Here is a 13,186-nt window from a genome sequence, read left to right on the forward strand (position 1 = left end):
AGCCGAGTGTAACGATCTGGACGGTGAGAACGCAGAGATCGGACGAGCTTTTATGTCTGTTGTTCTGCTTCGTTTCTGTTTGGAGTATTTGCTTCGCCTCCATCCGGATCCCTCACACGTCCCCCAACCCACCAGCGAAGCACTGCCGGACGCGTCGAGTGGCGTCAGCCAGGCGCTTCCAGGACGGCTAGGTTGTTCGTCCAAGCCGAGTCACGCTGCAGGCACGGCGGAAGCCGGTCATGGGACAGGAGCGTCGGAGCGAGACGAGAGCGTGAGGCCGATTGAGTCGGGCTATCAGACGAGGCCATCCGACTCGGGAGGTCAGGGCAAATCGTCTGGCCCGGGAGACCAAACGAGACCGAATGATGAGTCCGGGTACCAGACAAGGCCTTCTCCAGTGAGCGGCCGGTCCGCCGCCGGGGGACCGGCCGCTGGTCCGCTATCGGCGGACCAGCCCGGGCGCGGGGGCGGCGGTCCGTCGGCAGGTGGCGCGGACGGCGGCCGCGGCCCTGTCCGGCTGCTGCTGCCGGCGCCGCCGTCCCCGGCCGCCGTGCGGGCGTCGCTGCCGGCGGTGCCAAGCCGCGCGGTGCTGGGCGCCGGCCGCGCCGCACCGCTGGAGCCGTTCGAGGGTGTGTGCGCCGCCAGCGGGCTGCGCCACTGGCGCACGGTGGCGGCGGCCGGCGCCGCCGAGCCCGCCGACGTGACGGCGCTTGTGGCCGCGCTGGAGGAGCGCGCCACGTGCGCGCGCCTGGCCGGCCGCGGCCACTGCACTCTGACCCCGGCCCGGCCTCCGCCCAGCTGCCGCAGCGTGCGCGTCTGGCTGAGCGGCCGCCGCCGCCCCCGGCACCGCGTCGACTCGTCCAGCGACAGCGGCAGCAGCGCCAGCGAGGAGGAGCTAGAGCAGGGGCACGCAGCGGCGCCGGCCGGCGGTCCGACCAGCGCCAGCACCCCGTTGACGGCGGTGGCGCCCGAGTCGCTGCCGGCTTCGCTCGGTCTCACGCCCGTGACTGGCGTGCGGCGGACGGCGTCGTACGGTCGCGTGACGTCCCTGCTCACCCCCGTCAGCCGGCGGCCGGCTAAGCGACGGCGCGTGGGCCGAGCCGAGCCGTCGCCGGACGCGCGGCCTGAGACGCCTACGGGCGGGACGACCGACGGTGGACCGCGACGCTGGCTGGAGCGTATCCCAGAACGGACAGAGGCAGGGGAGGCACCGTCTAGGGTCGGCCAGGGGGCGCCGGGTAGCGCCAGTTCGCCGTTGCCGGCGCCGGGCGGGAAGGCGCCGGACAGTCGGCCGGCCAGCTCTGAGGAGCCGCAGTCGGATGACGTGGCGGCGGTGCTGGCACGGGACCGCACCACCTTGGTCAGTCCGGCGCCGGCGCCGCGGGACCCGGCCGGCGCCTCGCCGCTGGAGCCGTCCCTGCTCGTCAGTCCGTCGTACGGCCTCCAACGGGCCAACAGCGCCGACAACACGTACGGGTTCAAGCTGGACTGGGATAACCTGCAGGACGCCCAGTGTTCGCATGAGGTGAGGCGGGTGATTTAAGGTGGCCGTAATGATGTTTAGTTGGGCTGTGGTCGACCACTTGGGTTTCAGTTATGTAGGGCTTGTCCTCGCCGTTGCGAGCTAATCCAATCAAAACCATGCCCATAGATAAGACGGTAGCATTAGCCGTATTCCTTGGAAAAAGCAAGAGAAATGAGATATAGTTAGGTTGATATTTGGGCAGCATGCCTTTCTCGAAACAAAGCAGAAGTAAATTCAAAATTGCCTGCCGATGATCCTACTCGATTTTTCAGGTTTTTTTTAAACAGCAAGCCACAGTTTTTACAGAACACCATTACGCAGGGGATAAAACAAAGAGCAATTGCCAGCCATTGCCAAGATACAGTGCCTATCTAAGGATTGGAATACCCGGACATACGTCTACATGCAAACGAATTCAAGCAAATAGGTATCTCGCAGCACGCTTCATTCGAATATGCAAGCGAGCTAAACTAAACAGGCATCACAAATCGCGCACCAAGTATGCAAATAATTTCAATTTAACAGGCGGCGCACATCACGCGTCGGGCATCACTTACACATATGAACGACTAAGCTAGCACACATCACGCATAGAGGCACATATCACGTTCGCGTAATTGGCCATGATGATCCCTGTATGTTAAGATTTGGTCGCCGACTTTTTATAAGAATAGTTTCCTGTCTGGGTGGTCCTGTGCTCTGTAGATGACTTTGAGCTCTAAAAGGGGCATGGGATCCATACGTTCCTCGATTTCAGCCTGAGCGTGTTTTGCCAAGAAATGGTCACCAGAAGGGGTATTCCCTGTTTTGTTTTTAGCGTCTCGCAGGTGTTCATTATATCTCAAACGAATAGCGCGCATGGACTCCCCGACATAGACTATATCCCTCCCATGTTTTTGACATAGTTTGCACTTAATTTCGTAAACTACGTTTTTTGCGTGCAAACCCCTCGAAACCCAGAATTGCATAAGTGAGATCTGTTGCCACCCGGGCACTGAGCCTTCGAGATGGAAGATTTCACCAGATAATTTCTAAGGTTTTTGTCGTTTTTCCAAGCTCTGCGTATGTGCAGTTTTGATTTTAACAATGTGTTCGGTTTTCCAAAGCAAATGTTCATCTATGTAAGGTAGCGTTAAGAATCCATCTCCCGATAGGACGTGTTCGCGCCTCCTATCATCCATCCCCCCCGCGCTCTGGACTTTTTTACTTTTAACATTCTACCTAAAAGCTGCGGAGAATATCCGTTGCCCAACAGCAAAGCCCATACTTTGTTTATGCTCTTTCTTTCTTTTTCACTACGTGATGAGTTCTTTAGAGCCCTATGGAACATTGTTCCGTGGGGTTCATCGGCAGGTACTTTTGAATTCACGTCTGCTTTTGTTTTGAGAAAGGAATGTTGCCGAAATATCAACCTAAATATATCTCCATTCTCCTGGTTTTTCCGGGGAATAAGGCTAATACTACTGTCTTATCTATGTGACTAATGTTCCTCGCTAATGCACTGAACGACTTACGTAATTTTAAAGCCATGTCTACTGCGTGAATAAACCATTTTGGCGATTTATGACAACTTAACTTCACGCACGGGTCGTATCCTCATTTGACGATTGATGCTTTCCTAACCAACCTTTACGTTGGTTCCTTTCCACTGCGTTTCATGTCATGAACATACGAGCGCTGTTGACTCGTGTCGGTTGTGGACTAATGGGTTTGCCCTACGCGTATAGGTTCTGTTTTTGATGGATCAGTTCTGAAGCTCGTCCCGCCGCTGGCCGGCCAGCCGTGTGATGGCAGCAGACGTGACAGGCCCGTCCGTGTTTTCAGTATCAATACCTGACCTGCCTGAGCCTGGAGGTGCACGCCGTGACCCGCGGTGACCTGCTCCCTGACCCGGAGCACGATCCGGTGGCCGCCGTGTTCTACCACCTGACGGACGATGTGCCGGAGAACTGGCGACGGCCCCGTCAGACCTCCGGTGCGGCCGCTGGCCGGGCGTGCGCCCGACAGCGCGGAGAGATGGTCTCGAATCTCGGGTCGAAGGGCCGGGCCCGAGCTGGGTCCGTTGCAGCAGGGCTCCAGGACGCCTTCTGGCCTGGAGGACCCTGTGGCTCCGCTCCGTTGGTCAGGCGAAGGGTGTTCAATGTTTAGAGGTGTGGACCTCAGCTCTGCCGCGCGCACCTTGGAATCGGGTTTTCCTTAGTATACTTCTGTTGTAGTTTGTGTGCAGAAACGTTCATCCGGTCACGTTTTCTGCTCTGCTGATACCTCCTTCACACCCACGGTTGTCTCGTATTCGCAGCAGATGATTGTGCTCTCGGAGCCCTTTACGCAGCCGCCCGTCCTTCCTTCGCGTGCTTGTCTGTGCCGTGCCCTGCTGTCTTTGCCCGTTTTTGTGCGCGCGGCAGCATTGCTGAGGCGTCACATGTCACATCACCTATTGGGGCGTCAAATATCACATCACCTACTGAGGCGTCACATGTCACATCACCTACTGAGACGTCACATATCACATCGCCTGCTAAGACGTCACATGTCACATCACCTGCTGAGGCGTCACATGCCACATCACCTGCTGAGGCGTCACATGTCATCACCTGCTGAGGCGTCACGTATCACATCACCTGCTGAGGCGTCGCATGCCACGTCACCTTCTGAGGCGTCTCATATCACATCACCTGCTAATGTGTCACATGTCACATCACCTGCTGAGGCTTCACATGTCACATCACCTGCTGAGACGTCACATGTCACGTCACCTACTGAGGCGTCGCATGTCACACCATCTACAGAGGCGTCACATATCACATCACCTGCTGAGGCTTCACATGCCACATCACCTGTTGAGGCTTCACATGTCACATCACCTGCTGAGGCTTTACATGCCACATCGCCTGCTGAGGCTTCACATGTCACATCACCTGCTGACGCTTCATGTTACCTGTCCGCCGGCAGGCTGTATCGTGGTCGACGCGCCGTCCGTAGTGTCTGAATCGACCGGTAGGCGGCGCCACCTGCTGCAGGCGGCCGGCCTGCCCAACCTCGCCGTGCGGTACGTCGCCGACGAGCCGGCCCTGCTGCAGGCGCTGATCGATCTGGTCAGCGGCACCGATCCGGATATCCTGCTGGGCTGGGAGGTTAGTGTCACCCGAGGGTCTCAACCGAGGCCCTCACTTGAGGTCCTCACCCCAGGCCCTCACTCGAGGTCCCCACCTGAGGCTCCCGCCCGAGACCACCCGAGGCCCTCACCCGAGGCCCTCACCCGAGGCCCTCACCTGAGGCCCTCACCCGAGGCCTGCGCTTCGGAAGAAAGTGCGAGCCCGGTCGCAGTCGGGGCTTCTTACGAGAATAGTCTCCAGGGGTACATTTGTGTACTTCGTTGAGAATGAGCCAAGCTGGCACATCGTTGCGTATGTACAAAGCGGCGAGGTCGCGATACATGCACATGTCATCCAGCCGTGATGTGTTCACTCTTTGTTATGGGAGTGCGGCCGACGGGGACATTCTGGGACGCCGGGAACACGCCTTTGTCAAACAAAGTATCACAATATTTCACTTGTTTTGTTCGAGACGACAAATACCTGAAAAATGTATTGATAGTCGTGCGGTAAGATGGCAATGCCATTTAACCGGGAATCTGGACGGCTTTTGCGAGCGAAGGATGGTTCACCGGACGCACTGTTGGGTTGGGAAACCAGAGTGGCCCAGATGATCCAGCGGCCGTCCAGGTGTGATCTGCCGCCTATGCCTAATACTGCCGGTCGGAGTATTTGCTGACGCGAGCGAAGGATGGTTCACCGGGCGCGACTGTTGGGTTGGGAAACCAGCGTGGCCCAGATGGTCCAGCGGCCGTCCAGGTGTGATCTGCCGCTGCGGTCGGAGTATTTGCTGACATCATTCATGTAAGCAGTCTTCATTATCAGCCGCATGTGATGGTCATGATCAGCGATAAACGAATCAAGCAACTAAACCAGCTCAGCCATTCTGTGTGCGACGGGCACAACGGCTGCGCCCGATCCTAACATGATACCAACCTGTGGGCGAAGCCGGGTGTTGCGACTGTCGCCGCTCTGTCAGTCGCCGCAGCCCGTGTCGATGTGTGGCAGGTGCAGCAGCTGTCCTGGGGCTACCTGCTGGAGCGCGCCGAGTGTCTGGGCCGGCCGCTGGTGACGTCCCTGTCGCGGCTGCCCGAGTGCCAGCGCGCCTCGCGCGCCGCTGCCGACTCGGACCCGTACGGCTCGGAGCACACCTCCGAGATCCACCTGGCCGGCCGGGTGGTGCTCAACGTGTGGCGTCTGCTGCGGCATGAGGTCCGTCGGTGGCGCCTCCGCCAAACTGCGCCAGCTGCGAGCGCTCGTTACGTTTTCCTATTTCTGCTAGGCTGGCGTCATGTTTAATGCCTGTAGCGGAAGTCGAATTGGAAGACCATCTTCCGGTTCCCATGTGTACACAATCGGTACGTGTCTTAGCATAATTGTTGCGGACGCCACTAAAGACGCTCGTTGCATTACGTTCTTCTATTATTGGCCGCTGTGCGTGTTGCAGGTGGCGCTGTACAGCTACACGTTTGAGAACATCGCTTACCAGGTGCTGCACCAGCGGCTGCCCGAGTTTAGCTTCCGGCAGCTGACCGAGTGGTGGCAGCACCCGTCCGCCGTCAACAAGTGAGCCAACGAGGTTATCATTCCTTGCCTGTGTGCCATCGTCCAGGATGCCTAGATATCGGGGCTAGATCTACTCCTGGCAGGGAAAGCCAGGGGATCTTCAGCGTTCAGGCTGGCGGTGCTGACTCCTTGGATTCCCTAGACTTGGATCGATTCCGCAGGCCCTCGTGGGCACGGGACCTCCGTCCCGCGTCCGGACGGTCGCTCCTCGAGTTGCCGCGGTGTCCAGCGCACAGATACGCCCCCGCTGCGGACCGGGCGTGACTGGCCGTTGCGTGTTCGTGATCAGGTGGCGGGTGGTCGAGTACTACGGCCTCCGCAGCCGGGGCACGCTGCAGATCCTGGGGCGGCTCGACATCATCGGCCGCACGGCCGAGCTGGCCAGGGTGTTCGGCATCCAGTTCTTCGACGTCATCTCCCGCGGCTCGCAGGTCGGTCGGGTGACGTCGCCTGCCGCGGCGAACGGGCCCGTGCGATGACGCCAGCTCTCGGGCAGGTCAGGGCGCCCAGCCTGGCTCAGTAGTTGTCCTCACGGCAGTCGTCCTGGACCAAAAACAAATGGACATAAGTATTGACAAATGAACTACTGTCGTGTGAAATCAGCCAAACTTCATTAAAAAAGCTGGGGTTGTTTTTGTGTCGTACAGATCAATGGTGCTCAATCTGCCCTCAGTTTTAATCACCCTCCGCCTTAGCTGCTGATAAGGCCCTAATGAGCCTTGTGACCCCATTCACTGGCGTGCCAGCGCGCCTCGGCCTCAGCGCGGCCACATGACACCTGGCGCCGGTTGCAGTTCCGCGTCGAGTCGATGATGCTGCGGCTGGCCAAGCCGCGCAACTTCGTGCCCGTCTCGCCGTCTGTGCAGCAGCGAGCGGCGGCTCGGGCGCCCGAGTGTGTGCAGCTCATTCTGGAGCCCGAGTCCAAGTGAGAGCGCACAGAGCGTAGAGCGCATTTCATGAGCTGGTGAAACTGCTCCTGAGGCCGTGGGTGGACGAAGGGCATCGCCGAGGAATGCCAGTGTCGGAGTTGTATTCAGGCGTCGCCTCTGGGCGGCAAAGCGATCTTTGCATCTCCCAAATGAGCGGTCGGTGCCGTTGCGAAGCATGAAGTTGCATGTCAGCGAAATGGGTAACGCCCGAAGCATCAGTGGTTGGATGCAAACGTCCCATAAATATCTCGTCATTCGTACTGCAGGAAAGAAAAGCAAGCAAATGGCGTGGATTTGTGGACGACAGGAGCAAAGGAGACTGCCAACCAGTAGCTGAATGTGTTACATTACCTGTGTCCACATGTTTGTGATTGTCGTGTCCTGACTTTGGGCCTCAGCGCTTTGATAGGCGTTGTCGAGTTACATACGCGTGCCGTTTCCGACACCGGTTGTGTGCGCAGTCGTGGGGCTGTCGGTGGTGCAGCTGCGTACAAACACCTGGTCACTGTGGCTGGCTGCAGGATGTACGTGGATCCCGTGGTGGTACTGGACTTCCAGAGCCTCTACCCGTCCATGATCATCGCCTACAACTACTGCTTCTCGACCTGTCTGGGACGCGTGGAGCACCTCGGACAGTGAGTCTGGTCGGGGACTAAGAAGCGGCTTGTTAAGTGAAGGTTACGTTCTGTGTTTCTCCCCTTTATTTGTGACTTACGGTAGCAAACTACGGGACAGTACGGGAACCACATGCACGACCTCCACCGAATAATGTTCCCCTCAACGCCCCGTCCTTCTGCCCCGCTTACGTGTGTGGGGGGAGGGGGCCTGCTGTTGTAGCGCGCATCTGGTTCGGGCGCGCGTGCGGCGCCGGGCGCTCACCTGCCGACGCTGCGCGCAGGCGGGGCGCGTTCCCGCTGGGCTGTACAGCCCTGCAAGTGCCGCCGCCGCTGCTGGCGCGCCTGCTGGCCCGGGACCAGCTGCACGTGTCGCCGAGCGGCGTCGCCTTCGTCACGGCTGACGTGCGCCGCGGCGTGGTGCCCGACATGCTGGCTGAGATCCTCGGCACGCGCATCATGGTGAGGCGCGCCGCGTCGGCACCGACGACGGCACCGTCAGCCGGTGCCGGGTGGCCTCCGGTTGGCTCTGATCGGAAGCCACGGTCGTCCGACAGACGGGTGACAGACGTCTGACTGACGCCGTCAGCGCTGGCCCATCCGGCTGTGCTCTGACATAAAGCTTGTGGCTGTGCAGAGTCCTCACGCTCATCGCCAGGTGCTCGGGCGCTGCGGGAGCGTTACTCGATGAGTGGAGGTGACGGGTACTGACGTAGACGTGCGACTGCAGGTGAAGAAGGCCATGAAGGCCAACAAGGACAATCCGTCGGTGAGGCGCCTGCTCGACTTCAAGCAGCTGGGTCTGAAGCTGATCGCCAACGTAACGTACGGCTACACCTCGGCCAACTTCAGCGGCCGCATGCCTTGTATCGAGGTCAGTCTTGTACCACTCCGACTTGCTGTTGGGCTGTCTTCTCAGGCCCACAGCAATGTTCATGCCTGAGAGGGCGGCTGTCCGAATCTGCCCACCTCGTCCCTAGCCGTATGCGTACGTTTGAAGCCCGGTTTTTGTCCTTGTTGCAGTGTATGGCGCTGTGCCGCGTTTCGTGCCGCATCTCAGTTTTTGTCTTGCTGTGCTCTGTCGTGCCCAGTGTTTGTGATGTCGCCTGCTGTCCAACGCTCAGATAGCGTCTGTTGTTCTCTCGCGGCGATCTTGTTCCTGTCGCTCCCCTTGTTTCCGCAGTCCGTTGTCCCCCCCCCCGTGGCCAGGAACGCACGCACGCACGCACGCACGCACGCACGCAATCAATCTCCTTCGCTGGCTGTTTGTGTGTGTATGTATGTGTGCGCGTGCGTGAGTGTGCATGTGCATGTACGTGTGTGTGTGATGTGACACACACGTCGCCCGCGCTGACAGTGTCCTGCGAGGGCCGGTGCCGTCCCCGACAGTGGGCCGATGATTGTGTCGGCTGCCACCAGGTGGGGGACAGCGTGGTCAGCAAGGGCCGCGAGACGCTGGAGCGAGCCATCCGCACCATCGAGTCCCGGCCAGAGTGGGCCGCCAGGGTGGTGTACGGCGACACTGACTCCCTCTTCATACTGCTCAAGGTGAGGGCCAGGGTGGTGTGCGGCGACACCGACTCCCTCTTCATGCTGCTCAAGGTGAGGGCCAGGGTGGTGTACGGCGACACCGACTCCCTCTTCATACTGCTCAAGGTGAGAGTCGGGGGGGGGGGGGGGGGGTCAGGAAGGTTATGGTGGCACAAACTCCTCTTTATGCTTTTGAAGGTGACGGTTGCATGCATTATTCCCGTGCGTTAGTTCTTTTCTGGTGCACTGCGTGATGTCAGAGCAGGCAGCTTGATGGCACCTCGCGCCCATTGCACAAAGATGCAGTTCACTGCATTGCGGCCTGACCTACAGTTTAGCGCGTTATTTTGCCACGAAACCATAACGTGCTGTATCTTCTGCCGCCGGCTATCGCGCGCACGGGGTTCACAGATCTAGCACCCGATCGTGGGGTCACGGTCACCGGTCACGTGGCGCTGTTGAGTGTCAGCTGCGCCGCCTCCCGTGCGGGCGGGCCGGACAGCGCCGGCCGAGCCCGGCGACGTCCGCTCACCGCGCTGCCGGTCTGTGGCGGCAGGGCCGGACCCGCGCCCAGGCGTTCGAGCTGGGCGCCGAAATGGCGGCCGCCGTCACCGCCGACAACCCCGACCCGGTCAAGCTCAAGTTCGAGAAGGTCTACCAGCCGTGCATTTTACAGGTGGGCTGGGGGCCGGCGCTGGGCTGCGGCCTTGTGGGCGTCCGTGGCTGCCTCCGCGTCACGCCCGGCTGCCAGCCGTGGCTTGGACATGGTGTGCAGGCCAAGATGTGGATGGCTGTCTCTAGGTTATGTGTATGCTTGCCCATTCTTACTGTTAGTATGCAGCGATCACACGCGGGCCGCCTAGCGTCCCCGGTGATTTGACGAACCTCGGTTTCGCTATGGCCCCTGAGCGCTAACATGTCTCGGCAGTCGCTTGCGCTCCATAAAATGGTGCGCAACGACGTAGGTTGCGTTCTTTTCGAAAAGATAAAGGATAATTTTATCCGTTCTGCCCGGTCGTGACCTCGGTTGTGCTGTTTCAACTGCTGGCGGTGGCGCATGACATTAACCCGCGCGGTCGCCATGTGCCTCAGACCAAGAAGCGGTACGTGGGCTTTATGTACGAGACGCCCGACCAGCAGGAGCCCGTGTACGACGCCAAGGGCATCGAGACCGTCCGGCGAGATGGCTGTCCAGCCGTTGCCAAGGTAATTGCCGCCCTCGCAGAGCACGTCCTGCAGGAGTTTTGGCAAGTCTCATCCAGCCGCCGCCACTGAAGCCCGGTTGGTCTCGCGACTGGTGAAGTTGGTGTGGGAGTAAGTGTCTAATCTCGCGTCACTTTGTGCGAGAGGTCCAAAACGCCACCGCTGCTCACGCTCTCTCCGCCATCTGGCTCTCCCGCTGACCTGCGGTGTCCGTGGACCTCGGGGGCCATTGGCGACGTTATCATTCGGTGGATGTGATTCGCGTTCCTAGTGTCCGTCGCTGACGTGATCACGATACGCGGCCACTATGGCAGACTGGGGGCCATGGGACGCTCAAACAACATGATAAGTACTTACCGCCAGCCAGGTTTCCCCACCGGTTCTGGGAGAGTGACCTTGGCGAAGTGACATTCGAGTCGATCGGAATCGAGCGCCCGTCACGCGGCGCTCCCGTTGGCGGGATGACTGAGGTGTTTTTTGCTGAGCCGCCACGTGCACCTGTCGGCCGCTGGGCAAACACACTGCCTCGCTCCGACCGGCGCCTGGCCCGTCCCGACCTCGCCTCGCCGCCTGCTCGCCTCCTTCTCCCCACCTGTCTGTTTCTCCGCCTGCCCGCCTCGTTGTCTGCTCGCCTGCTCGCCTCCCCGCCTGCTTGCCTTTCCGCCTGCTCGCCTCCCCCTCCCCACCCGCCTGTTTCTCCGCCTGCCCGCCTCGTTGCCTGCTCGCCTGCTCGCCTGCTCGCCTGCCCGCCTCCTGAACGGAGCCGACGCGTCGGCAGATCCTGGAGAAGTCGCTGCGCCTGCTCTTCACCAGCCACGACCTGGGCGCCGTGCGCGGCTACGTGACGCGCCAGTTCGAGAAGCTGCACCGCGGCGCCGTCAGTGTGACCGACCTGACGTTCGCGCGCGAGTACCGCGGCCGCGCCAGCTACCGGCCGACCGCCTGCGTGCCGGCGCTGCGCATCGCCGAGTACGTCGCTGGCGGGCTGACGTCACGCGCCGCCGACGTGACGTCAGGCTCTGGAGTCACGGCCGCAGGCTCTGGGGGCCGCCCGCGCCCCGTACTCGCTTGTGCTGTCAGGGTTCGGCCCTGCTTTCGGGAGTTCAGCACGTAGATGCCGTCCTTGCATGCAGTGGTCCCCACTCACTGGGTGCCGGTCTCCAAGGAGCACTGCCGTGCATTGGATCGTCGTGAGTCTTCAGGCGCCAATTGTTTTGCACCCGAAGTGTAAGTACGTGCAGGTCTTCAGTCGCGTTAAGGGTGTAGAGGAGTCAGAAATAGGATTGCCATGAGCTGCACACCATGTGAGTTTATTTATCCTTTTTACACTGTGTGGATATTCCTGGTTGTCATTTTACCGGTATCTAAGTTATGGCATTGAAATAGCGTAACAAACGAGTACCACAGTGTCTTAGATAGAGAGTCGACTCATACGGTCGTGCTCGGCCGTCACGTCCGCCCGTCCTGGCCGGGTCCCGTGTGACGCTCCGTCCCGTGCCCGCCAGCCGCCAGGTGCGAGCCGACCGGCGCGCCGAGCCGCGCGTGGGCCAGCGCGTGCCGTACGTGGTGGTGTACGGCGCGCCGGGCCTGCCGCTGATCCAGCTGGTGCGCTCGCCAGCCGAGCTGCTGGCCGACCCGGCGCTGCGGCCCAACGCCGAGTACTACGTGAGCCGGGCGGTGGCGCCGCCGCTGCAGCGCTGCCTGGGTCTGCTCGGCGTGGACGTGCTGGCCTGGTACGCCAGCGTGCCGCGTCTGCTGCGCTTGGCGCCGCCGTCGGCCGCCGCCGCCGCCACCACCATCTCGCGCTTCTTCGCCGGCCGCAGCTGCGCCGTGTGTGCGCGTGCCAGCGGCCGGCCGGTGTGCGCCGCGTGCGCCGGCCGGCCGCTGCGCACCCGGCTGGAGCTGGCCGAGACGCTGCGGCGCCGGGAGCGGGCGGCCGCCGCCGCCAGGACGGTGAGGGCCGCGCGGGACGCGCTGTGCGTCTCACGCGACAGCCTCGCACGGGACCCACTCATAGCCACCAGCTGGTGACCAGAGCTCCGATCTCACACATTTCCCGCACCCTCCAGGCCTCAGGCGCATCGTTGGCTCCCTTATCAACATTAAATCTACTGCAGATCGGAGGTCTTTGCGCTTGTTATAGGCCTACCGATTGCTTTTTCCATCTTAGTGGGTTCGTTGGGCCGGCCTAGTATTGTGCCTGTAAGACGTTTGTTGTGGTGAAAAGCTGACCACGAGTAGCTCATGTGTTTAGGAATCTTTGCATCCGGCATTTAGAGCCCGCCTAGCTTAAATCACTGCTGACTGTGCTTGCGGTGGGATTTCGTAACCGACGTGTTTGAGCATGGATGTAGTCCTGCGTCTGTTTTGGACACCAGCACTTGCTTCCTGCGGCTCGTCTGTTTGCCGGGACACTGACCATTCCGTGGCTCTCCGGGCAGGTGTGCGCCAGCTGCTTGGGCCAGCCGGCGGCGGCGCCCATCGCCTGCGTCTCGCTCGACTGTCCGGTGCTGTGGGGCCGCGTGGCGGCCGACCGGGCGGCGGAGGCGGCGCCGCACCTCCGACAGGTGCTGGAGTCGCTGACGGCCTAGCTGGACGGTCTGACTGGTCTAGAGTCGCTGGTGGCGTAGCTGAACAATCTCAGTAGCCTAGATTTGCAGCCGATCAGGCGCACCGATGCCAGGAATGTCTGAATAGCCCGGACTCGCTCCCCTGGAGTCACCG

General features: G+C 60.8%; 1 protein-coding gene across 1 annotated transcript in view; it reads left to right on the plus strand.

Annotated features, from left to right (window-relative positions):
- Positions 1–13,053, plus strand: part of LOC119100067 (DNA polymerase zeta catalytic subunit) — a 30,964-nt gene extending 17,911 nt beyond the window's left edge. The window contains exons 18-35 of the mRNA XM_037223181.1: positions 799–906; positions 952–1,525; positions 3,350–3,500; positions 4,478–4,659; positions 5,629–5,832; positions 6,068–6,186; positions 6,476–6,617; positions 6,981–7,111; positions 7,637–7,750; positions 8,014–8,191; positions 8,460–8,603; positions 9,149–9,277; positions 9,816–9,935; positions 10,352–10,465; positions 11,241–11,395; positions 11,968–11,974; positions 12,014–12,292; positions 12,904–13,053. Coding sequence (XP_037079076.1) covers positions 799–906; positions 952–1,525; positions 3,350–3,500; positions 4,478–4,659; positions 5,629–5,832; positions 6,068–6,186; positions 6,476–6,617; positions 6,981–7,111; positions 7,637–7,750; positions 8,014–8,191; positions 8,460–8,603; positions 9,149–9,277; positions 9,816–9,935; positions 10,352–10,465; positions 11,241–11,395; positions 11,968–11,974; positions 12,014–12,292; positions 12,904–13,053 — 3,001 coding nt within the window. The remainder of the gene's footprint in view (positions 1–798; positions 907–951; positions 1,526–3,349; positions 3,501–4,477; positions 4,660–5,628; positions 5,833–6,067; positions 6,187–6,475; positions 6,618–6,980; positions 7,112–7,636; positions 7,751–8,013; positions 8,192–8,459; positions 8,604–9,148; positions 9,278–9,815; positions 9,936–10,351; positions 10,466–11,240; positions 11,396–11,967; positions 11,975–12,013; positions 12,293–12,903) is intronic.
- The last annotated feature ends 133 nt before the right edge of the window (positions 13,054–13,186 follow it).

Source organism: Pollicipes pollicipes, unplaced genomic scaffold (genome assembly GCF_011947565.3).
Source record: "Pollicipes pollicipes isolate AB1234 unplaced genomic scaffold, Ppol_2.1 Scaffold_4881;HRSCAF=5763_pilon_pilon_pilon, whole genome shotgun sequence".
In the NCBI taxonomy this organism is placed as follows: domain Eukaryota; kingdom Metazoa; phylum Arthropoda; class Thecostraca; order Pollicipedomorpha; family Pollicipedidae; genus Pollicipes; species Pollicipes pollicipes.